The 24315-nt window shown below is 49.9% G+C and overlaps 1 protein-coding gene across 2 annotated transcripts in view; it reads left to right on the plus strand.

Moving 5' to 3' along the window:
* Nucleotides 1–24315, plus strand: part of CXADR (CXADR Ig-like cell adhesion molecule) — a 45534-nt gene that overhangs the window by 20488 nt on the left and 731 nt on the right. Inside the window, exons 4-7 of one of the 2 annotated variants that reach the window (XM_038766294.1) lie at nt 71–226; nt 3077–3199; nt 5507–5645; nt 7766–7949. In XM_038766294.1, coding sequence (XP_038622222.1) covers nt 71–226; nt 3077–3199; nt 5507–5645; nt 7766–7949 — 602 coding nt within the window. Of the gene's footprint in view, nt 1–70; nt 227–3076; nt 3200–5506; nt 5646–7765; nt 9095–24315 lie in introns of those variants that run through there. The other variant, XM_038766293.1, reaches the window with a different exon arrangement.

A 24315-nucleotide genomic window follows, 5' to 3' on the forward strand; every position in this document is an offset into this window, starting at 1 on the left:
AGCAAGCGCTTAATAAATGCCATAAAAACAAGTCTGGAGGGGAGAGTCACGGCTGCCGTGTCTCTGTCAGTTAAGCCCACAGGGACGCGATGCTTCGTGGAAGGATCGCAGGAGATCGGGAGAGACTTCAAGATGAGATGCGAGTCGCCGGAGGCTTCCGGGCCGCTGGAGTACGAGTGGCAGCGGCTCCCCTCCTCGGAGCGCTTCCCGTCGCCTTGGTTGGCGGGTAGGTAGCCGGGCCAACTGGGATGCTTGGGATGGAGGTGGGTCTGCCCTCCGGGCTCGGCCGGCAGACTGGGAACCTGTCTGGGGAAAAGCCACATCCTGGGGTTTCCGGGTTTCTTTTTGCCCTTTCGTCTGTACTATAACCCATTCAGTTGAACAGCCCCGTATTGGATGGGTATGTATGTTTGTACAGATTTATTACTCTATTTTACTTGCACATATTTACTATTGTATTTATTTTGTTAATGATGTGCCTAACTTTTATCTCTTTTTATCCTGATGACCTGACACCTGTCCACATGTTTTGTTGTCTGTCTCCCCCTTCTAGACTGTGAGCCCGTTGTTGGGTAGGGACCGTCTCTATATGTAGCCAACTTGTACTTCCCAAGCGATTAGTACAGTGCTCTGCACACAGTAAGCGCTCAATAAATAAGACTGAATGAGTGGGTGGGTGATAAGCACGCACTAAAGTGCCCAGTAAGTTGAGGGAGAGCAGAGAAAAGGGTCCGTGATGGACAGTGAGTGCTAACTAGGGAGCTCTTTATTATTCATTCATTCAGTCATTCAATCGTATTTATTGAGCGCTTACTGTGTGCAGAGCATCATCAATCATATTTATTGAGCGCTTACTGTGTGCAGAGCACTGAACTAAGAGCTTGGAAAGGACAGTTCGGCAACAGAGAAAGACAATCGCTACCCAACAATGGGCTCACGGTCTAGAAGGGGGAGACAGACAACAAAACAAAACAAGTAGACAGGTGTCAATACCATCAGAATGGATAAACAGAATTATAGATATATACACATCTTTAATAAAATAGAGTAAAAAATATGTTCAAATATGCACAAGTGCTGTGGGGCGGGGAAGGGGGTAGGGCAGAGGGAGAGACTGGGGGCGATGGGGAGGGGAGGAGGAGCAGAGGAAAAGGGGGGGCTCAGTCTAGGAAGGCCTCCTGGAGGAGGTGAGCTTTCAGTAGGGCTTTGAAGGGAGGAAGAGAGCTAGTTTGGTGGATGTGTGGAGGGAGGGCATTCCAGGCCAGAGATAGGACATGGGCCGTGGGTCGACGGCGGGACAAGCGAGAAGGAGGCCCAGTGAGGAGGTTAGCGGCGGCAGAGGAGCGGAGGGTGCGGGCTGGGCTGGAGAAGGAGAGAAGGGAAGTGAGGTAGGAGGGGGCGAGGGGATGGACAGCTTTGAAGCCAAGCTTTATTACAGCGTGGCATAGTGGAAAGAGCACGGGCTCGGGAGTCAGAGGTCATGGGTTCCAATCCCGACTCCCCCATTGGTCAGCTGTGTGACCTTGGGCAAGTCGCTTCACTTCTCTGTGCCTCAGTTACCTCATCTGTAAAATGGGGATTAAGACCGTGCACCCCACAGGGGACAAGCCGATTACCTTGTCTCTATCCCAGCGCTTAGAACAGTGCTCGGCACATAGTAAGTGCTTAACAGATACCATCATCATCATCAATCGTATTTATTGAGCACTTACTATGTGCAGAGCACTGTACTAAGCACTTGGGAAGTACAATACCATCATCATCATTAATAATAATAATTGTGATATTCGTTAAGCGCTTTCTATGTGCCAAGCATAGTTCTAAGAGCCGGGGTAGAGACATGGTAATCAGGTCAGACACAGTCCCTGTCCCACATAGGGCTCACAGTCTTAATCCCCGTTTTACAGATCATCATCATCATCATCATCAATCGTATTTATTGAGCGCTTACTGTGTGCAGAGCACCGTACTAAGCGCTTGGGCAGTACAAGTTGGCAACATATAGAGACAGTCCCTACCCAACAGATGAGGTAACTGAGGCCCAGAGAAGTTAAGTAACTTAAGTAAGGATGGGAAGGGGGAGCACTTGCTCACTTGATGGACCTGTGGAAAGAGAAAGAAAAGAGGAGAGCTTCTCCTTGTTTTCCAGGAAGAGTCTGAAAACTCGGCAGAGTCCAATTTTGCCCTCGACTTAGTTACCACGGGGGGTTCCGAAGAAGAACTCCTGCCCTCGAGGGGTTGGCTGGCCGTCTGACCCGGGCCGAATCGAGAGTAAACGGGCAACCCTGTGGCGGGCGAAGATGGCAGGAGGTGGGCCTCAGACCGGGGAAGCCAGGCTGTCAATCATCCCCCTGCACCCCCCATCCCAGGTTCCGGTGCTGTTGAAGGACCAACCCACCCATCATTCCCAATATATGAAAAAGAGATTGGAGAGGCCGGGTGGAGATTAGCAGAAGCAGCGGGGAAGTGTTCTCCCAGCTGCCGTTTCTAGCTTGGGTGGGAGCGAGGGGCCTGCCAGAGTCCGCTCGTAGTTACCAGACCCGACGGACGGGAGCCGGGGCGCTAGCGGAAAAAGCCGAGCCACCTGTCTGCTGTGTGACCTCGGACGAGTCACTTCACTTCTCTGGGCCTCAGTGACCTCATCTGTAAAATGGGGATTGAGACGGTGAGCCTCACACGGGACCGTGTCCAGCTTGATTTGCTCGGATCCACCCCAGCCTTTAGTACAGTGCCCGGCACTCGGTAATTAATAATAATAATAATGGCATTTATTAAGCGCTTACTGTGGCACTGTTCTAAGCGCTGGGGTGGTTACAAACTGATCAGGTTGTCCCATGGGGGGCTCACAGTATTAATACCCATTTTATAGGTGAAGTAACTGAGGCCCAGAGAAGTTAAGTGACTTGCCCAAAGTCACACATCTGACAGTTGGTGGAGCTGGGATTTGAACCCATGACCTCTGACTCCAAAGCCTGTGCTCTTTCCCCGCTGAGCCACGCTGCTTCTGTAAGCACAAATGCCATCATGATATTATTATTCCCAAAACGATACGAGTCTGGCATGCTTTTTCCGCCAGAAATGACTTCTTCGGTTATTAATGTGAAGAACGCTACTCAGGAGTACTCCGGGACCTACAGGTGTGTGGTGCGAAACAGAGTCGGTTCCGACGAATGCCTCCTTCGGCTGGATGTCGTTCCTCGTAAGTAGCCGTTCGTGTCCGGTCGGGGGGTCCTTGTTGGGAGCGAACGGGAGCGGGGCCTCCCTGGGGGATCCCCACCGTGTCCGGTGGGATCCCGTCTCTTGGAAATCCGGAATGCCGACCACCATCCTCCACGTCCCCTTGTGTGCCAACGGACCCGGGCGTCCCCCTCGGGCTTATCCGTGAATCATCCGGGCCCTTTTGAACCTGCCGGGCATCTCCTGGTGGTTCCCGCCTGCTGTGGTGGGAGAAGATCTCCGGTCTGCTCCTCCGGAAGCCACGGGCTTCAATGAGCACCTCCCCCCGTTCTGAACGGGGGCATCATCGGTGGTGTTTATCATCATCATCATCATCAATCGTATTTATTGAGCGCTTACTGTGTGCGGAGCACCGTACTAAGCGCTTGGGAAGTACAAGTTGGCAACATATAGAGACAGTCCCTACCCAACAGTGGGCTCACAGCCTAAAAGATCACTGTACTAGACGCTCAGGAGAGTACAATTCATCAGGATTGGGAGACACGGCCTGTTCCCTGCCCACGGTGAGCTTACAGTCTAGGGGATGAGCTCGCGTTGGTTTTAAGGCGCTTGGGCAGCTCTTCCTCCCCTTCTCCCTACTCCCTGTACTCCGACCTCTTCTATTTCCCTGCCGACACCTTACCCACATCCTCCTTCTGGCCCGGAACCTCCCTCCCTCTTCATACCCGAAAGACCACTACTCTCCTCATCCTCAAAGCCACCCTAAAATCTCACCTCCTCCAGTCCCTCTCCCTTCTGTATCACCTGTGTTTTTCGATCTATACCCCTTAGTCACTTGATAGTCACCCCACCCTCAGCCCCACAGCGCTCGGGTCCATATCCTTAAACTCTGCCATTATCCCCCAGTCTGTAATTTATTTTAATGCCCATCTCCCCTCTTAGACCGTAAGCTCCTCTGGGCAAGGAGCAGGTCCACCACAGTCTTGGACTCTCCCAAGGGCTTAGGACCATAAGTACACGGTAAGCGCTCAATAAGTACCACCGATTGATTTGGAGAACAAAAACCTCACCTACAAACATGTCCGCTTTAGGGAAGGGCGTCTTAAACCACACCCCACAACTCGATCACGGTGCGAGGGAGTATTTGTTTCGAAATCACCCGTCATCTTCTAGACTGTGAGCCCGCTGTTGGGTAGGGACCGTCTCTATATGTTGCCAACTTATACTTTCCAAGCGCTTAGTACAGTGTTCTGCACACAGTAAGCGCTCAATAAATATGATTGAATGAATGAATCTTTCCCGCCCCATTCTCACCCCATCCCCGTTGAGAATTGGATCCATCCCTCCTATTATTGTGGGTGGCCTTCTGTCTGTACCTCTTCCACCTCCCATCTGACATCTTTTTAAGATGTGGACTCCACGTAGGGGCGTGAAATCTTACTTGGGATGGGACTGGTTTGTTTGGGTTTTTTTTGTTGTTGTTGGTTTATGTTTCTTACTCTTTTCAGAGATGTGCTTTAGCTGCAATTGGCTTTTCTCTTTTGTTTTTTAAACTCATTTCTGGAGGTTGTTTACATTTTTGGTATAGTGAGTGTTTGAAAGTGGATGCACTCAACAGATTATCGGGCCGGGTCTGTAAGCACGTACTGCTCCTGTGTGATTAGCCGTGGTTATTTCATAAGTGGGTGGTTAAATAGAAGGAATTTTCTATGACCCCAAGAAGTTGCGCAAACTGAAAACGATAACATTTTCAAGGAGGGGCTGGATGAATTCATAGACGAAAGGCTAGTGCCTGTCGGGTGCTTAGAACCGTGCTTGACATCTTGTGAGCGCTTAATAAATACCAGGACTAAAGCTTGAAATAATATCGCGTTTGTCATTCAGCTCATGCAGTTGGATATCGACAAAGGCAGGTCATCATCATCATCAATCGTATTTCTTGAGCGCTTACTGTGTGCAGAGCACTGTACTTAGGTCCTGCCCTTATCCTCCAACAGTCTTTTGTGCCCTGGATAATCCATATAATATGTGATTTTAGTTATATGGGTTTCCAGAACACCCCCTCCCGTACCCAATCAATCGGGATTGATGTCAAATTTGTAAGGAAGACTATTTGGATAACCTAAAAAATGGCCTCAGTGCACCCGTTCAACCTCTCTGCCTAGCTAAATGCGTTTCTACCTTGGAGAACTTGTCGGGGAGGAAACGGCACTCCTGGCTCCATTCGTGCTTAACGAACACGAGGAGGCGGGGTGCCTCGATCCTATCGTGAGTGCCAATGATCGGACTTGTATTGGCCAATAAAATGTGTTCTTAATTGAAATTCCAGCCTCAAATACTGCCGGGACCATCGCCGGCGCCATCATAGGGACTTTGCTGGCTCTGTTGCTGTTGGGCCTTCTCATCTTCTGTTGCTGCAAGAAACGGAAGGAGGAGAAATATGAGAAAGAAGTGCAGCACGATATCAGGTAATAAAGCCACTGGCATTCCGGCCCCGCCCAGCTGACAGCCGGATATTTGCGTCCCTAATGAGCGTCGTCCAGTCCTGGCGCTCCCCCGGGGAAGCGGGAAGCCGTATGGGAAGCCACGGGGTTTCCCAGAGTTTCTCATGGAACCAGTAGCCTCGATGGGGGAGAACTACCACTTCCACACATATCATTTTCAGCACCTATGTCGCTTCTGGTGTGCGTCCCGTGTCAGAAATGACACATCATATCTGCCATGCCCTTTCACCATGAATGTCATTTCTCACACACGTGCCATTTCTGACGTACAGGCCAGAAACGGCACATCTTGCATGTCAGAAATGGCGCGTGTTAGAATAATAATAATAACAATGGTGGCATTTATTAAGCGCTTACTATGGGCAAAGCACTGTTCTAAGCACTGGGGAAGATACAAGGTGATCAGGTTCTCCCACGGGGGGCTCACAGTCTTAATCCCCATTTTACAGGGGAGGCAGCTGAGGCACAGAGAAATCAAGTGATTTGCCCAAAGTCACACAGCTGACAATTGGCGGAGCCGGGATTTGAACCCATGACCTCTGACTCCAAAGTCCATGCTCTTTCCATTGAGCCACGCTGCTTCTCTAAAGTGACAAGTGCTCTAGCGTGTCTCTATACGTCCATCATGTCACTTCTGATGTGTGTCAACATGCAAGCCATTTCTAACGTGCCATATATGCCAGAAACTACCTGCATGCTAGTCACGCGCATGTCAGAAATGACAGGCATGTTGGAAACACTGCGTCAGGAAGGGCGCATGTGTCAGGAGACACAGATCAGAGATGACCTGCACCATTTCTGACATTGTAGGGGACACGTCAGAAATCACATGCATCTCAGTGACATTCGTTCAATCATTTATTGAGCGCTTACTGTGTGCAGAGCACTGTACTAAGCACTTGGGAAGTATGAGTTGGCAACATATAGAGATGGTCCCTACCCAACAGTGGGCTCACAGTCTAGAATGACGTGTGCTATATGTCAGAAATGACGTGTGTGGCAGAAGTGACACACAGCTTACATGTCACGCCTCTTGGATCCATAGAGCCGGTCATGGATATGCACCCCGTTGGCCTGTGCCTCGAGGGCCGAGGCTTGGGACGGCCCGGCCTCCTGTTTCAGGGTACGCGGGCCTCCGCCTGACCTGTGCAGAAAGTCGCCCCACCTTTCTGAAGGATCACGGGGGAGCTAAGAGGAGGATGAGAGGCTTTTGCGGGCACAGAGCAGATGTCCAGGACCGGTCCTAAGCTCTTGTAGTCATCCATTCATTCAGTTGTATTTATTGAGCGTTTACTATGTGCAAAGCACTGTACTTAAGCTCCAGGGAGAGCCTAATACAACAATAGACTCATTCCCTGCCCACAACGAGCTCACAGTCTAGAGGGGGAGACAGATATTAATATACGTAAATAAAGAAATGACAGATGTTTACATGTGTGCCGTGGGGAAGAAATTGGGGTTGGACATGGTCCAGGGACTGAAAGGCCGCCCCTGTGCAAAGATTCAGTCTCCCCCACTTTCCCTCGGGGTCATGTTGGTGCAGGATGTGAACTTTCTCGCGCCTATGTTGTTGCAGCTGTTAGTTTCTAGCAGATGTTCTGGTTTCATTTCTCCAGTGAAAACTGGAGGATGAGGAGGGATGGGGAAACGGAGGCCCAAGGCCCGATCCACAGCCAGGGTAATAGTAATAATAATAATAATACTATTATTATTATTAATGTGCCAAGCACCGTTCTAAGCACTGGGGTAGGTACAGGGTAATCTGACTGTCCCATGTGGGGCTCACAGTCTTCATCCCCATTTTACAGATGAGGTAGCTGAGGCACAGAGAAGCCAAGTGACTGGCCCAAAGTCACACAGCTGGATAAGTGGCAGAGTCGGAATTAGAACCCATGACTTCTGACCCCCAAGCCCGGGCTCTTTCCACTAAGCCACGCTGCTTCTTGTAGATGGAGACTCCCGTGGGTTCCGGTCCCTTTTCCGATTGGGAGCGTCTCGGGGGAGTTTCGGGCCCTCGGGCACCGGTGGAGTGGGGGGGTTTCTGGCTCTCGGGCTGACCCTCCCCGTGGCTTTTCTTCCCGTAGGGAGGACGTGCCTCCCCCGAAGAGCCGCACGTCCACCTCCCGGAGCTACGTTGGCAGCAACCACTCGTCTCTGGGCTCGATGTCTCCCTCCAACATGGAAGGCTACTCCAAGGCCCAATACAACCAGGTTCCAAGCGAAGACTTCGAGCCTCCTTCCCCGAAACCAGCGTTCCAGCTGAGCAAGGTAGCCGCCCCTAATCTAAGTCGAATGGGCGCCGTGCCCGTCATGATCCCAGCCCAGAGCAAGGACGGCTCCATAGTGTAGGCCGCGCTCGGCAAGACTCTTCTTCCTTCTTTCTCTTTTTTTTATTCCCCAGTTTTTATCCCCTCCGCAGGTATTAAGTAAAAAAGCACCCCACCTCATTCTGAATATTTTGCTCCCACGTTCAAAATAGATCCTGAAAACAATAAGGAAAATAAGCGAATCAACTGCTAACGGTCCTCCCCCCCCCCCCCCCCACCCCCGGAAGGTTTGGTCTGATTCGGCCTCCGGGGACAAATGGAACTTCCCGGGAGAAGCGTTGGAATTTCTACCGAGCGGTGGCTCCCCGGGGCGATCTTCCCAGTCCACCTCCTGATCCCAGGCGTCTCTTGCGTTTTCCTCACCGTCGGGTTACGGGCGGCGAAAGAGGCAGGGCGGGCCTCTGACCCCGCATGGCCCCCCCGGGGCAATCCGGATGCTTTGTTTTCCCCCCCTCTTCCCTCCACCTAAGGATACCCTGGCCTGAAAACGTTTGGATAGAGGGTCCGGAGGCGGGAGCCCATTTGGGCCGGTCGGTGTCGGCCTGGGACGTTGGTCACCGTCCACGGGCTGACCGTCGGTCCCATGTAGTGGCCGTGGTGGTGGCAGCAGCAGCTAAATGTAGCATTAGGAGGCTGAGTGGCTAGTCACCCGGAGGCCGTCCAGGCTCGTGTTGGGTCAGTCAGAAGTGGGAGAGGAGGCCTTCTCAGGCTGGCCTGGGGCCACGCTGTCCGATCCCGGCCTGGATTTGACCTCACCTCCATCGATAGGCATTTCTCCCGCTCTCCCGAGTGAAAACTAGCCCCGTGTTTTACCCGATTAATGTAGCTAAGTGGCAACCTGCCCCATGGAGGGCCAGCAGTGTGTACACCCTGGGGAGCGGTAAGAAAGCAACGCGTCCATTGATTTTTTTTTTTCCGGAAAACGTCAGATGACGGAGAGGGCCCTCCCGTCAAAGGGGGCCTCCGGCTCTACTACCCGAGCTCAGCCGCCCAATTTACACAGCGACGTGATCCGCTTCGGTCTAGAGGAGGGGCCGTGGTTTTTAGATAGGTCAGGCGGGCCGCCGTCCGCAGAATCCCCAAGCGCACGCCCTGCGTCGGATGGTGTGGGCATCGGCTGCACCCTCCTCATCGTCCCCGACGATTTGTCTTCCCAGTCCTACGGCCGTAGGAGGAATGTTTGATTGGGTGTCGTAGAAATCAGGAAGTTTTAAAAAAAATTGTACGTCTCAAATGGGAGCTGTCCTCGTTCACGTTTGACTTATCTTAGAGAAAGGGTCTGATTGCAAAATGCACCCGACCCTTGGAGTGATCGCGGGAGGGCCTCTCGTCTCAGCGACGTGGAAACTTGAGACTCTGGAGGGGATTTCGGCTGCTGTCGTGGAGCGAGACACGGCCCCGGATGGTTCCGGATCTTCAGGGGGGGAGCCTCGAATGGATCGGACTGCCGCTTGCGGGAAAGTCCATCGCTTCCGAGTGAGCCAGAGAAAAAGCAGAGGATCATCTTGGAACCGCCAAATGCGCTGATTTCGGTAGGAGGATCTTGATGGCCTCGCCTGAAGATCCCTTCCGAAGAAGGATCTATCGAGTGTATATAGTGTGCCAGTTGCGTTTCTTCTTTGTTTTTGTTTTTTGGGTTTTTTTTTTTTGTTTTCAGCCAGTGAGGTCGGTCATGAGTGATTCCTCTAGGCTCGAGGCCCTTTCCCCTAAGTGTCAGTCAGGATGTGGTTCTCCGCTGAAAGTGCTCAAGTGTCTCGGGGGCAGGGAGGGGCAGCCGGACGGACCACTGTTCCCTCCCTTCTCCCCGGCCTAGTGGATGGAAAAGCAGACGGCGCGTCCGAAGGGCCGCTTTTTCACCTCAGAAAGGCCCCGATGGCTCGGTACAGACCAGCTTCACCGGCCCGCCACCACCTGTCATCGGAGCTCCTTGGACCTGCGCCTCTCCGGCCCACCGCTCCTTCCCTTTACTGGGATGTCCCGGTGCCGGCAAGCTAGCCGATCCCGGAGAGCTGCTTGGGAAGAGCCTGGAGCACGCGTTGGAACCACAGAAGACCGCTCTGATCTTTTACCCTTGTGCTCCTGACAACTCACCCCGTCCTCCGTGTCGTCTCGCCTGTAACCGAGACGGGCGTGCCGTATCGGTTTCCGGAGCGGGCTTTCCCGAACCCCCGGGTGCCTGGAAACTCGGCTTCCGGCCCGTGTCGGTTAGCCGCCGTCACTTTTGCTAGATGTTTAGGCTAGGTGTCTCGTGTCTGACGGTTTTAGGTTTGTGAATGAGTCGGGTTTTAGTGGCCCGGTGAGCGATCGTTTACAAAATGTAGGTTTTTGGACATAGCCCCCTTTTGCCCCAGGAGTGAGGTCCTCGAAGGGAAACGCCACCAAATTCACCCTCGAAAGTGCAACACCTCTGGAAACACGGACCGGCGGCCGCTAGTCTTTTTTTCCAAGTCCCGCGGTATTCTTTTTGTAAGGAGATGGAGACCCTGGATCTTCTCGCTCCAGATTCAAGGAAAATCCCGCCTTAAAAGGCGAGTTTCAATCCCTGAGCACCATCCGGGAGATGACCCCGCTGATCCTTTTTCCATCAGACGGTATAGCAGGCACCGGACGCTCGACTCCGCGTTGTCCGCTCACGTTTCCCCCGGCAACCTGAAGGATGACTGACACTCCGGCTTAGGATTCGCTCAGCCGGTTCTCATCATCTGGATTTGGCAGCTTTATCCATTTCGGAATTTTGGGAGGCCAGGAAGCGATCGACGATGAGCCTGAATTGCTGCCCACCTTGCTTTTTTTTCCTCTCCGAGATGGCACAGTGATTCCGAGGCCCCCACGGATGGGGGCATGGGCTCAGCACCATTGCCACCCCTGCCAAGAGGAGGCCGGGGGTTGGGGGATCGGCCACTCCCCACTTTGGGCAACGTAGACGAGTAGGATGGCGGCAAGAGTCTCGAGCTGCGGTGTGTTGGGAAAACGGGACTTTTTGTGGATCGCAGTTCCCTCAATCTAGAGTTCTAAAATGACCCATGAGCGTGATGTGTGTGTGTGTATGTGTGTCTGTCTGTAGGGATGGACGGTCAGACCCAATGTAATAGGAGGGTCAGGCCGGGTCCAGCATCCAACAGTTTTAAAATAAGAGTTTAAGTGTCTTTCAAAATATTGTAAAGTCCGACGATCTGCATCTCGTTGCAGGTCCCGTGCAAGAAGTTGCTAAAATGATTCGTGCCCAAGGGGCGGGGGGCGGGGGTGTGTGTGAGTGAGCGTGGTGAGTGCTCCAGCATGCAGGTAAACTGGGAAATAACATGAATGTTTTGGATTGTTTTTTAATGGCCTGGTGCAGTAAAAAAAAATGCCTTATTCCAGTCTGGCAAAAGGCCTTTATTTTAGGTAGCCAACTCCAAGCAGTATCTCGTAGAAGAGACGCGAGGGTCGGCTCCCTTTTTAACTCTTCTCCGTGTGGCATGTGGAAGTTACGTGTATAGCGAGAGATCTTCATTACGTTCCCCGTGCTTTGTACTCCTCACTAGTTTGTTTCGGGCAAGTTTTAATGGAAGCCTCTGGTTTGGAGAGCTTGGTGCTTCTGCAGCGAAAGCCGGCATTTTCCTCAAAAGGCTCTGTGGCCAGCGTGCCTGTTACAAGCCCCCTCCCGACGACGGGCCCGGTCCTTAAATCTGAGCAATAGACAGCCCGCCCGTACGGGCACCCACCAGCCCCCGAGGGGAAGGCCCCCCGGGACCGATTCGACCTCTCGGTTTCCACAGGGTTTTATATTCCGGCTTCCGGCCGAAGGATTTCGGTGCAGGCATTGAAATTGGTGAGAATCTCCTCTGTAAAAACTTGTTCTAGTTTGGTGACCTCCTTGTGTACTTTTTGAAATAAAATCGGGGGAGAAGGTGGGCCTGTCCACCTCTCGCTTAGAAAGTCGACGTGTGGTGTGGCTTCATTTCACCGGGTCTTTGTCCCGCCGTTCTGCTGGATCCTTCCTCCCCGTCCCGCCGACTTTCCCTTTCCTCTCAAATGGGCGAGTTGAGCGTTTATCCTTGAAAACCCGTCCTGGGCTGAAGGGAGTTCTCGCCCACCTAGCCCTGCTCACCTAGGCCCTTTTTATTGTTGAATTGTGCTCTCCCAAGCGCTTAGTACAATGTTCTGCACACAGTAAGCTCTTTATAGGATTGAACAGGGGCAGAGCCCATGTATTGGTTTGGCAGAGATGGGGGGTGGCAGCGTGGTGTAGTGGAAAGAGCACAGGTTTGGGAGTAAGAGGACGTGGGTTCTAATCCTGGCTCCGCCACTTGCCTGCTGTGAGACCTTGGGCAAGCCACCCTCAGTTACCTCATCTGTAAAATGGGGATTAAGACTGTGACAACCTGATTACCTTGTATCTACCCCAGTGCTTAGAACAGTGCTTGGCACATAGTAAGCGCTTAACAAATACCATCATCACCATCTGTAAAATGGGGATTAAGACTGTGAGCCCCACGTGGGACAACCTGATTAACCTGTATCTACCCCAGTGCTTGGCACGTAGTAAGCGCTTAACAAATACCATCATTATTATTCGTGGCCTCGTCCTCCCACCCTGTGCTGTCAGCCACCTGAGCCGGGCCTCAGATTTGCCCCGCTATGAGGGAAGCGCGATTCCCCGTGGCACTTGGGCGAGGCGGCAGCATTAGGCCCTGGCGGGCTTGGACCACGGCGGTCCATCCGGCCTCCTGAAGAGAGAGGGCCGTGGATCATTCCGGAGAGCAGAACTGCCGCCCATCAGGAGGAAGCAACGTCCTGACCTGGCTCGGACGAGGGCCTTCTGGGCGACCCCTTTGAGGTAAGCTCCGCTCTGGATGGTTTAGAGAGCAGCGGGGTGGCGGTGGACTCGGCTTGTAGTGTGATTTCACCTCACACGCTCTGTCTCCTCTGTAACTGTTGCATACTCCCTACCCTCACCGACTCCGAAACTCCTGTTTCACTGGCCTCCTCTCCCACATCCCTCTGTCCTTGTAAATCTATACTGTTCCCCCCACAGAGACCTCCAATCTCTGGACCTAATTCAATTCTCTCAACACCACCCGCTCTACTCCTCAACTCACTCGCTCCCCTATCCCTTCGTCAATCTCGTACCACTAACCCACAGCCCTGGATCACCCGCCCAGTCCAGCTCCTTCACTCTCGTGCTGGAGCCACAAAGCACTGCTGGCGGAAATCTACACGGCCGGCCGACCTCATCCACTTCAAGTTTACCCTTGTGTACTTTAACTCTGCTTGGCAAAATTATTTCTCCACTCTCATTGACACCCTTGGCCACTGCCCTCTCCAGTTGTTCCAGACATCTAACTCCTTCCTCGTGTCCCCCGGCTCCCCCATCCCTTGCCCCCAGTGACCTTGGCCACCTACTTCATTCAGAAAATTGACGCTGTCAGGCGTGCGCTCCCTAAAATCTCCCGCCCCTCCTTGGTCCCTCCCCCTTCCCAGCCCCCTCTCCAACTCTCCTATCCTTCCCAGTAGTATCTCTGGGGGAAATCTCCTGCCTCCTTTCAAAAAGCCACTCCTTCCACCTGCACATCTGACCCCATTCCTTTGCACCTCATCAGAACTCTCTCCGCCTCCCTGCTTCCCTCCCTAATAGCCATCTTCAACTGTTCACTCTCCAATGCCTGCTTTCAAACTCTCCTAAGATGTTTCCGCTATCCTCAAACAAAACCCCTCCTCCGACCCCATGGCTCCCTCCTATTATCGCCCCATCTCCCACCTACCGTTCATCTTCAAACTCCTTGAGTGAATTCTCTACACCCCTGTCTCAAATTCCTCTCCTCCAGTTCTCTCCTTGACCCTCTCCAATCTGGCTTCGGTCCCCTATCGCTCCACAGAAACCAACCTCTCAAAGGTCACCGTTAATCTCCTCGCCAAATCCTAGTGGTCTCTACTTCATTCTAATCCTCCTGACGTCTCTCAGCTGTTTTTGACACCGTGGACCACCCCCTTCTCCTGGAAAAGTATCCAACCTTGGCTTCACTGACTCTGTCCTCTCCTGGTTTTAAAACTCCTATCTCTCTGGCTGCTCATTCTCAGTCTCCCAAAATAGAACCCCTTGTCTTCCCACTCAAAACGTGGCCTCCTCCTGACTTTTCCATCACCTTCCTGTCTCACAAACCTGTAACCTTGCATTGTCCTAGACTCCACTCTCTCATTCAACCCCCATATTCAGTCCACCACTAAATCCTGTCAGTCCCACCATCACAACATTGCTAAAATTCGCCCTGTCCTCACCATCCAAACTGCTGTCACGCGAATACAGTCACATATCCTGTCCCACCTATATGACTGCCTCAACCTCCTTGCGACCTCCCAGGCTCCTGTCTCTCCCCACTCCAATCTTCTTTCCAGATCATTTTTCTACAAAAACATTTAAGATGTCACTCCTCTCCTCAAAAAACTCCAGTGGTTGCCAGTCTACCTCTGCATTTAAAGCAGTCCACCACCTTTCCCCCTTCCACCTCCCCTAACTGCGCTCTCATGCAACTCAGCTCAGACACTTGGCTCCTCTAAACTTAACGTTCTCACTGTGCCTCAGTCTCTCCTATCTCGCCACCAACGCCTAGCCCACATCCTGCCTTTGGCCTGGAATGTCCTCCCTTCTCAAACCCTACAGACAACGACTCTCTCCCCTCCAAAACCTTACTGAAGGCAAATCTCCTCCAAGAAGGCCTTCCCAGAGTAAGCCTCTTGTTTCCTCTTCTCCCACTTCCTTCTGTATTGCTCTGACTCGCTCTCTTGATTCTCCCCTCCGCCCCCAAGCACTTATTAATGTATTAATGACATATTTGAAATTAATTTGTATTGGTGTCTGTATTCCCCCCACCATCAGCAGACTGTAAGCTTGTTGTGGGCCAGGAATGTGTCTATTAATTGCTGTATCATACTCTCCCAAGTGCTTAGTACAGTGCTGTACACAAAAGTGCTCAATAAGCATGCTTGAATGCATGAATGAAGGCCTTCGGCAGTGTGGCTCAGTGGAAAGTGTGTGGGCTTTGGAGTCAGAGGTCATGGGATCAAATCCCGGCTCTGCCAATTGTCAGCTGTGTGACTTTGGGCAAGTCACTTAACTTCTCTGGGCCTCAGTTCCCTCATCTGTAAAATGGGCTTTAAGATTGTGAGCCCCCCCCGTGGGACAACCGGATCACTTTGTAACCTCCCCAGTGCTTAGAACAGTGCTTTGCACATAGTAAGCGCTTAATAAATGCCATCATTATTATTATTATAAGACAAGACCTTGAGGTAGCAAACTCCTCTCTATATTTATATCAATGTCTCGCTCCCTGATAGACCTGTAAGCTCAATGTCTGTCTCCCTGATAGACCTGTAAGCTCAGGGTGGGCAGGGAATGTGTCTGTTACATTGTTGTACTTTCCCAAGTGCTTAGTACAGTGTTCTGCATACAGTAAGCACTCAGTCAAGACAGGTGACTGGTTATGTGCTAAGCACTGTTCTTCGGAAGGAGGGAGTGCAGAGATTTGATCCCTCATTTTAGGGTTGAGGAAGCTGACCCGCAGTCCGGCCGTGGGAGAGGGTCTTGTCCCTCGACCCTGTGACCCACAATTTATCCCCTGCTCAATTCGAGTTGAGGTATGAGCTATGGTGGGAGGGGGAGATGGTTTTTCCCTAGGACACGGGTGCTGGATCAGGCTGGAATTCAACACGGGCTGGACAGAGGATGGCTTGAAAGGCTGAGAGATCGGAATCAAGTTCTGCCAACAGGTTAGGTTTGCTTGTGTTTTCCTGTCTCCGGTCTGTTTTCTGCAAGTGTCTACTCTCCTGTCTCCTTTCCTCACTCTGCTCCTCTGCCCTCAACCTTTTTTTATGCTGTGCAGTCATCTCTGACCCATAGCAACTCCATGGACACATCTCTCCCAGAATGCCCGCCGCCCCCCCCCCACCTACATCTGCATTTGTTCTGGTAGTGTATCCACAGGGTTTTCTTGGTCAAAATCTGGAAGTGGTTTACCAATTGCCTCCTTCCGTGCAGTCAACTTGAGTCTCTGCCCTTGGCTGCCTCCCATGCTGCTGCTTCCCAGCACAGGAGAGTTTTGACTTGTAGCAGATGGCCTTCCACTCGCTAGCCATTGCCCAAGCTAGGAATGGAATGGACAGGCCTCTGCTCGACTCTCCCTCCCTTAGTTGAGACTGGCAGAGGACTGGAAACTCTCCAGGTGCGACCCCTCTGCCTGGTCCATCCCTTTTCCCTGTTATTCTCTTGCCCTTCCCTTCAGTCCCTTTCCTTCTCCTACCCCTCTGTTCCTCAAACACAGTCAGGAATCCTTTCTCCTCCTCTTCTCCCTCTCTCATCTACTCCTCTCTTCCACTCTTGTCACCCCTTTGGTCTTCTCTCCGCATCTCCCCTTCTGTCTAGGTCTCTCTCTCTCCGCCCATTCCACTACCTTCAGATACAGCACGTGTGTTAATTCCAAAATAAGTGCCATTTCTGATATATGACATGGGTTAATTCACATATACCTATAAGCTCCCGCATATTTGTCCTTTATGTCATATTATGTCCTTTATGTTTCTGATGGGAGCCCTTCCTATGTCTTTTCTGACATGTCATTTCTATGTAATGTCTGGTATATGTCAAAAAAGATGTCCAATAAGTCAGAAATGATTCATTAGAAATTACACGTGACATGCCATTTCTGACATATGGCATATTTTCCTCCTCTCCCCCTTCTCTTCGTCTTTTCCTCTCATTTTTCTTCCCTTCCTTCCCCCTTCTCCTTTCGCTTCATCCCCTCTTTTTGTTCTTTCTTTTTCTCCTTTTTTCTTTTCTTTCTCCTTTTTGTTCTTTGTCTTTATTTTCCTCCTCTCTTCTACCTTTCTCTCCACCTTTCTCTTCTTTGTATTTTTTCTTTTCCTCCTCTTTCTTCTATCTCCTTGTTCTTACTCACCTTTCATTTCCTCTTTTCTTCCTTCTCTCTCATCTCCTTTTCTTTTCTTTTTTGTTCTCTCCTTTTCCTCCTTTTTTCATCTTTTCTCTCCCCCATCTCTTCTTTTTTGTTTCTTCACTTATCCTTTTTCTCACTATCCTTTTTTTGTTCTTTCTTTTCCTTTTCTCTCATCCAATGCCAGAAATAATATGCATGTCCAAAATGACATGCATGAGAGAAGTGACATATGCCATTTCTGACACAGGACATGCACCAGAAAAATACATCAGATGGAATACTTGACATGTCATTTCTTACAAGTCTTTTCAGACTCGTCACTCCTGACCCACATCACGCCAGAAATGGCATGTGAGAGGCACATGTGTCATAACATGCACGCACCGCCAGAAATGCACCCTTTCTGGCACATGTCCCATGCCAGAAATGACATGCATGACAGAGCTGCTGTGGGCCAGAAATGGCACACATGACATTGCTGACATGCATGCCATTTCTGACATGCACACACCACCAAGCAACCTTTTTTCGAGCGCATGTCCTGTCAGAAATGGCATGCATGCCAGAAACAAACATGTCAGAAATTGGTGCATGTTCCACACAATGTCATTTCTGACATTGGATGACTTTTCAGAAAGGGCCTACAGGAAGACACAAGGAGAGAAAAGGAAAAAGGAAGAAAAGAAAGACGAGAGAAAAGAAAGAAGAGAGTACAAAAAGGGAGAAAAGAACAAAGAAGAGAAAGAACAAAAAAGGAGGTAAAGAAGAGAATGAACAGAGAGAAGGGAGGAGGAGAGAAGGTAGAAAAGAGAGGAGAGGAAAAAGGCGATAAGAGCAAAGGAACGGAAAGAAAAAAGGAAAAGAAAGATGGAAGAGGAGAAAGAGACGAGAGAAGAGGAAAGGAGAAGGAAAAAGGAGAAAAGGGGGAGTATAGAATAGTGAAAGAAAAGAATGGAGAAGAGAAGAAAAAAGAGGAGAAGAGTAAAGGAGGAGGAGAGGCAAGGAGAGGAGCAATGAGGAAAAAACAGAAGAGGAGGAGTGAGGAGGAAAGAAAGAAAAAAAGAGGAGGAAATTAAAAGGAGGAAAAGAAAGAACAAAAAAGGAAAGGAGGGGAGAAAGAAGAAAAAAAGGTGGAAAAGAAAGGAGATGGAAGAGGAGGAGAGAAAAAAGAGAAAGACCAAAAAGAGAAGGGAGAGGGGGAAGAGAGAGTATAAAAAGGGAAGGAGAAAAAAGATAAGGATGAAAAGGAAAAAAAAACAAGAGAAAATAGGAAAGGAAGAATAAAAAAGGAAAAGAAAGGAAGAGAGAAAGAACAAAAAAGAGAAAGTGAGAAAGGAGAGAAGGAAGAAGAAAAAGGAAAAGAAAGATGGGAGAGGAGACTAGAGATAAAAGGAAGAGAAAACAAAAAGAGAAGGAAGACAAAGAATGAAAAAGGAGGGAAAGGAGAAGAAAAAAGGGAAAAAGGAGAAAAGGAGGAGAAAACAAAAAAGATAAAGGTGATAAGACAGGAGAAAACAAAAGAGATAGAAGAGGGGAAAGGAGGAAAAGGAGATGGGAGAGGAGACAACAAGGGGGAGAGGGAAATAAAGAGGAAAAGAAAAGACAAGGGAGAGGATGAAGAAAAAAGGAAAAGCGAGGAGGAGGAAAAGGAAGAGATAGGAGAAAGGAGATAAAATAGAGAAGAGTAAAGGAGGAAGGGAGAAATAGAGATAGAACAAAAATGAGAAAGGAGAAGCAAGGAAAAAAGGACGAAAGAAGGAAGACTAAGAATAAGAAGGAGGAAGGAGAAAAGGGGGAAGGAGAGGAGAAAGGAGGAAAAAGAAGAAAACAAAAAACAAGAAAAGAAAAAAGGAAAAGAGAGGAAAGGCAATGGGAAAGGAGAAAACGAGGGGAAAGGAGATGGGAGAGGAGAAAGGAAGGAAGAGAAAACACAAAAAGGTTAAAGGAGACAAAGAAAGAGAAAACAGAAAGAAGAGAAAAAGGAGACAAGGGGGAGAGGAGAATAAAAGATGAAAAGAAAGGAGAAGACAAGGAAGAGGAGAAAGAATGAAGAGAGGAGTTGGGGAGAGGGGAAGAAAAAAGAACAAAAAGGAGAAGGGAGGAGCAGGAAAATAAAGAGAAAGGAGAGGAAAAAATAATAGAATAAAAAAGGACAAAAAAGAGATGGGAGATGAGGGTAATAAGAGGAGAGAAGAGAAAGAAAAGGAGAAAAAGGAAAGGAGAGGAAAAAGGAGGAAAAGAAAACAAAAGAGGGAGGAGGAAAGAAAAAAACAAGGAGAAGGAAAAAAGGAAAAGAAAAAAAGAACAAAAAAGAGGAGGAAAGAAAGGTGATGGGAGAGGAGAAAGAACAAAAAGAGAAAGGAGAAGAGGGGGAAAGGAGGAAGAGATAGAGGAGGGGAGAAAGAAAGGAGATGGGAGAGGAGAAAGGAGAAAGAACAAAGAAGGGATGGGAGAGGGGAAAGAAGAAAAAAGGAGAAAGAGAAAGGAGAAGAGAAAAAAGAAGAAAAAGGAAGAGAGAATAAAGAGGAAGGAGAAAAAAGGAAAGAAAAAAGGAAAAGAAAAAAGAGAAGGAAGAAGAAAAAAGGAAAAGTGGAGGAAAACAAAAAAGAGAGGAGGAGAAAACAGAGAAAGGAGAGGAGAAAAAAAGGAGAGGAGGAGAGAAACGAGAAGAGAGAAGAAAAAAGGAGGAAAAGAAAAGAGATGGGAGAGGAGAAAGGAGAAGGGATTCCTAGCTTTGTACCTGAGGGACAGATGGGCCGAGCCGAGGGGGTGCTGCTCAGGCTGAGGTCCACCCGCCATCTCCTCCGTGTCTGTGTCCGCTGCCTCCCAGGACTCCGCAACCGCCTCCTGTTGTGATCCCTGGGTGACCCCCCACAACCGTTGGATTGGACCCGATCTTAGTCTTACCTTTTAAGAGACCACATTGTAGTCAATTCTTTATTCCAATAATTGCTGCCAAGGTCTTTTCCCAGCGTAAAAATGACTCTATTTAGATGTAAATATATACTATACACAGAAAAACATCCAAGTTAAAAAAGGAAAAATCGAGGGCTAGCTCCAGGGCGGTGGGGCAGCGGTGGACGCCAGGCCGTTCGGAGACCCGAGCCGGCCTAAGGGACCGTGGAGGGGCGAGTGACCCCCTCCGCCTCTCCCACCCAGGCCTGTGCACGTCTGTCCTTCCTCCTGGGGACGTCACACATTCTGAACCGCACGTTTCCTCACGGACGCTTGGCTTTGCCCACCCTGGACCTCCTCAGCAAAAGGTCACCTGCCGAAATGCACACAGAAAGGCCTTTCCCCTCCAGGTTGGCCGGCGGGGACAGACGGGGGGTGTCGGGAGGAGCCGGAGCTGTAAAGATACGCTTAGTAAAAAAAACCCAAAGCTCACATTGTCAGGAAATGTCCTAGACTCAACTCCTGGGGAGAACCCAAGGGCCCGCTGCCCATCCAAAAGACGCACCCATGCCCCGAGACGGGTTAACGAGAGGATCACCCCCGGGGAGATGGGGTTGGTGACCCGTCCAAGTCCACACAGCTAAACTTTGATCCTGTTTTATTTGTACATATTCATTCTATTTATTTTATTTTGTTAATATGTTTTGTTTTGTTCTCTGTCTCCCCCTTCTAGACTGTGAGCCCACTGCTGGGTAGGGACCGTCTCTATATGTTGCGCTTTATTGTAAGCGCTCAATAAATACAATTGAATGAATGAATGAACCCTCCCCCTCACAATTCCCATCTCACAGACCACCTGATGCCCATTTGCTTTCCACCTGTCAAGGAAATGTATTTACTCACGGGATCTGCCGGGAGAGTGATGGGATGGCCCTGAAAGACAAGGAGTAGGATTTACTCACGGGATCTGCCGGGAGAGTGATGGGATGGCCCTGAAAGGAAAGGAGTAGGGACTGACGGAAACCAAGATGTGGTGTGAGCGCTTGTCCTTGTCTGCGTTGCCCTGCGAACCAAAATGACCGGAGATCGGGTCCCCAACCTTATAGACGATAGAGCTCTCCGGCTGGCATGCTTTGGAGTGATACTCACCTTACCTGAGAAGCAGCTTGTCTCAATGGAAAGATCATGGGATTTGGAGTCAGAGGTCATGGGTTCAAATCCCAGCTCTGCCAATTGTCAGCTGTGTGACTTTGGGCAAGTCACTTAACTTCTCTGTGCCTCAGGTCCCTCATCTGTAAAATGGAGATTAAGACTGTGAGCCCCAAGTGGGACAACCTGATCACCTTGTATCCCCCCAGCGCTTAGAACAGTGCTTTGCACATAGTAAGCGCTTAACAAATACCATTATTATTATTATTATTATTATTACCTAGAATCGTGTCCGGGAACACTTAAGACCATCCTCTTCGACAGCCATCATGAGGGACAGCTGGGTTAGAAGTGGAGCGCTTGGGCTCTTCCCGAGGGCAACTGTCAAGGAACCGCTTTGTCGACTTGGAGGAAACAACACTTTTGCAACAGCCTGGGAGCACCAGAGAGCATTAAAGGATAATCTGGGTGCTCCCATAAATGTGAGAAAAAGTCAAAATATTTTTCAACCTCTGAAACTCCCAGCGGGGCTCAGAGATTCATTACAACAGAATGTGGCACCCCGAGATTTTGCTCACCATGATTCCTGCAGCCTGGTACAGATAGAAGTTTCAGTGGAAAGAGCACGGGCTTTGGAGTCAAAGGTCATGGGTTCAAATCCCTGCTCCATCACCTGTCAGTTGTGTGACTTTGGGCAAGTCAACTTCTCTGTGCCTCAGCTCATCTGTAAAATGGGGATTAAAACTGAGCCCCCCGTGGGACAACCTGATCACCTTGTAACCTCCCCAGCGCTTAGAACAGTGCTTTGCACATAGTAAGCGCTTAACCAACACCATCACTATTACTTGAGAAGCAGCGTGGCCCAGTGGAAAGAGCATGGGCTTGGGAGTCGGAGGTCACGGGTTCTAACCCCAGCTCTGAAATCCCAGTTTCCAAGTCAGCTGTGTGACTTTGGACAAGTCACTTAACTTCTCTGGGCCTCAGTTACCTCATCCGTAAAACAGGGATTAGGACTGTGAGCCCCCCACACAAATCCCTGCTCCACCATCTGTCAGTTGCGTGACTTTGGGCCAGTCAATTTCTCTGTGCCTCAGTTAGCTCATCTGTAAAACGGGGATTAAAACTGAGCCCTCCATGGGACAACCTGATCACCTTGTATCCCCCCAGCGCTTACAACAGTGCTTTGCACATAGGAAGCGCTTAACAAATACCATTATTATTATTATGTTAACCGATCGATGCTATTTACTGAGTGCTCACTGATTGCTGAAAGCTGTTAGAAGCATCCCCTCCTCTCGTACGACAACTTCACAGTGAAGGTTGACGTCTCAGGGTGCAGCGTCCGTGTGGGTGGGGGAAGGGGGTGGTCGCCGCCGGTCCTCTGGACCCATCGTCTAGCAAGGAGGGGATGTGGGGATTTCCGCTTCGCCGCCGGCACTGGGGATGGAGGGAATCAATCAATCAATCAATCAATCGCATTTATTGAGCGCTTACTATGTGCAGAGCACTGTACTAAGCGCTTGGGAAGTACAAATTGGCAACACATAGAGACAGTCCCTACCCAACAGTGGGCTCACAGTCTAAAAGAACGAACAAACGGTCAGCCCCCTTGAAGAAGCCGGCTTGTGGCCCGCCATCTGTGGCCCAAGCAACTCTCCCCTCTCTTTCCCTTCGGCCCCTTCGTGGGTTCGGGGGCATTTCAGTTACCTCTTCTGTAAAATGGAGGTTAAGACTGGGAGCCCCACTTGGGACAACCTATTTATTACTCTATTTATGTATTTATTTATTTTACTTGTACATATCTATCCTATTTATTTTGTTGGTATGTTTGGTTTTGTTCTCTGTCTCCCCCTTTTAGACTGTGAGCCCACTGTTGTCTCTATGTGTTGCCAATTTGTACTTCCCGAGCGCTTAGTACAGTGCTCTGCACATAGTAAGCGCTCAATAAATACGATTGATGATGATGATGACAACCTGATCTCCTTGTAACCTCCCCAGCACTTAGAACAGTGCTTTGCGCATAGTAAGCACTTAACAAATGCCATTATTATTATTATTATTATTATCTCCCGCGCTAAACTGTAAGCTCATTATGGTCAAGAAATGTCTCTGCTAATTCTCTTGTAGTGTACTCACGGCCACAGCACCTGTATATATGTGTATATGTTTGTACATATTTATCACTCTATTTTACTTGTACATATTTATTCTATTTATTTCATTTTGTTAATATGTTTTCTTGTCTGTCTCCCCCTTCTAGACTGTGAGCCCGCTGTTGGGTAGGGACCATCTCTATATGTTGCCGACTTGTACTTCCCAAGCGCTTAGTGCAGTGCTCTGCACCTAGTAAGCGCTCAATAAATACGATTGATGATGATGATGATGATGACAACCTGATCTCCTTGTAACCTCCCCAGCACTTAGAACAGTGCTTTGCGCATAGTAAGCACTTAACAAATGCCATTATTATTATTATTATTATCTCCCGCGCTAAACTGTAAGCTCATTATGGTCAAGAAATGTCTCTGCTAATTCTCTTGTAGTGTACTCACGGCCACAGCACCTGTATATATGTTTGTACATATTTATCACTCTATTTTACTTGTACATATTTATTCTATTTATTTCATTTTGTTAATATGTTTTGTTGTCTGTCTCCCCCTTCTAGACTGTGAGCCCGCTGTTGGGTAGGGACCGTCTCTATATGTTGCCGACTTGTACTTCCCAAGCGCTTAGTCCAGTGCTCCGCACACAGTAAGCGCTCAATAAATACGATTGAATGAATTTCTGGCTGCAAGGAAATGGGGGACACCAGAACCCATCACCTCCCCAAGAGCATCAGACGAGGAAGGGTCCCCTTTAACCGCCTCCTGTCCTGTCGTGGCATTCCCGGGGGGATGCCAGTGTATGCCAGCTGCAAGGGGACTCCCATCTCGCCTAGTGAACGGTGCGGTCCTGCAGTGCCCTCGGGGTACCGGTTGCCCATGGCTTACCCGTTCCGAGACTCCGGCGAGCGCCTATGCCACTCCTTCACCGGGTGACCTAGAAGGGCCCGAGATGCGCCCGCTCAGCTTCGTGCCGCAAACAAAACCTCCTGGAGCCTCGCGGAAGGCCGGCAGATGGGCAGGCTGCTAAATGGAGTGGGGACAATGGCCCCTGGCCCCAGTATTGAGCCAAAGGGTAGCACGTGGAGGGAACGAGATGTGCGGGTGGGACGCGAGACTCCCAGGACGGGTCTAAACTCCTTGCCAAGGCCAGCCGTGGGTGCTTGTTAAAAAAAAAAACAACAAAAAGCGTAAGCCTTCGCGTCGCCCTGTAAAAGAGTACGTGGCCTGC

The sequence above is a fragment of the Tachyglossus aculeatus genome, chromosome 24 (genome assembly GCF_015852505.1).
Source record: "Tachyglossus aculeatus isolate mTacAcu1 chromosome 24, mTacAcu1.pri, whole genome shotgun sequence".
In the NCBI taxonomy this organism is placed as follows: domain Eukaryota; kingdom Metazoa; phylum Chordata; class Mammalia; order Monotremata; family Tachyglossidae; genus Tachyglossus; species Tachyglossus aculeatus.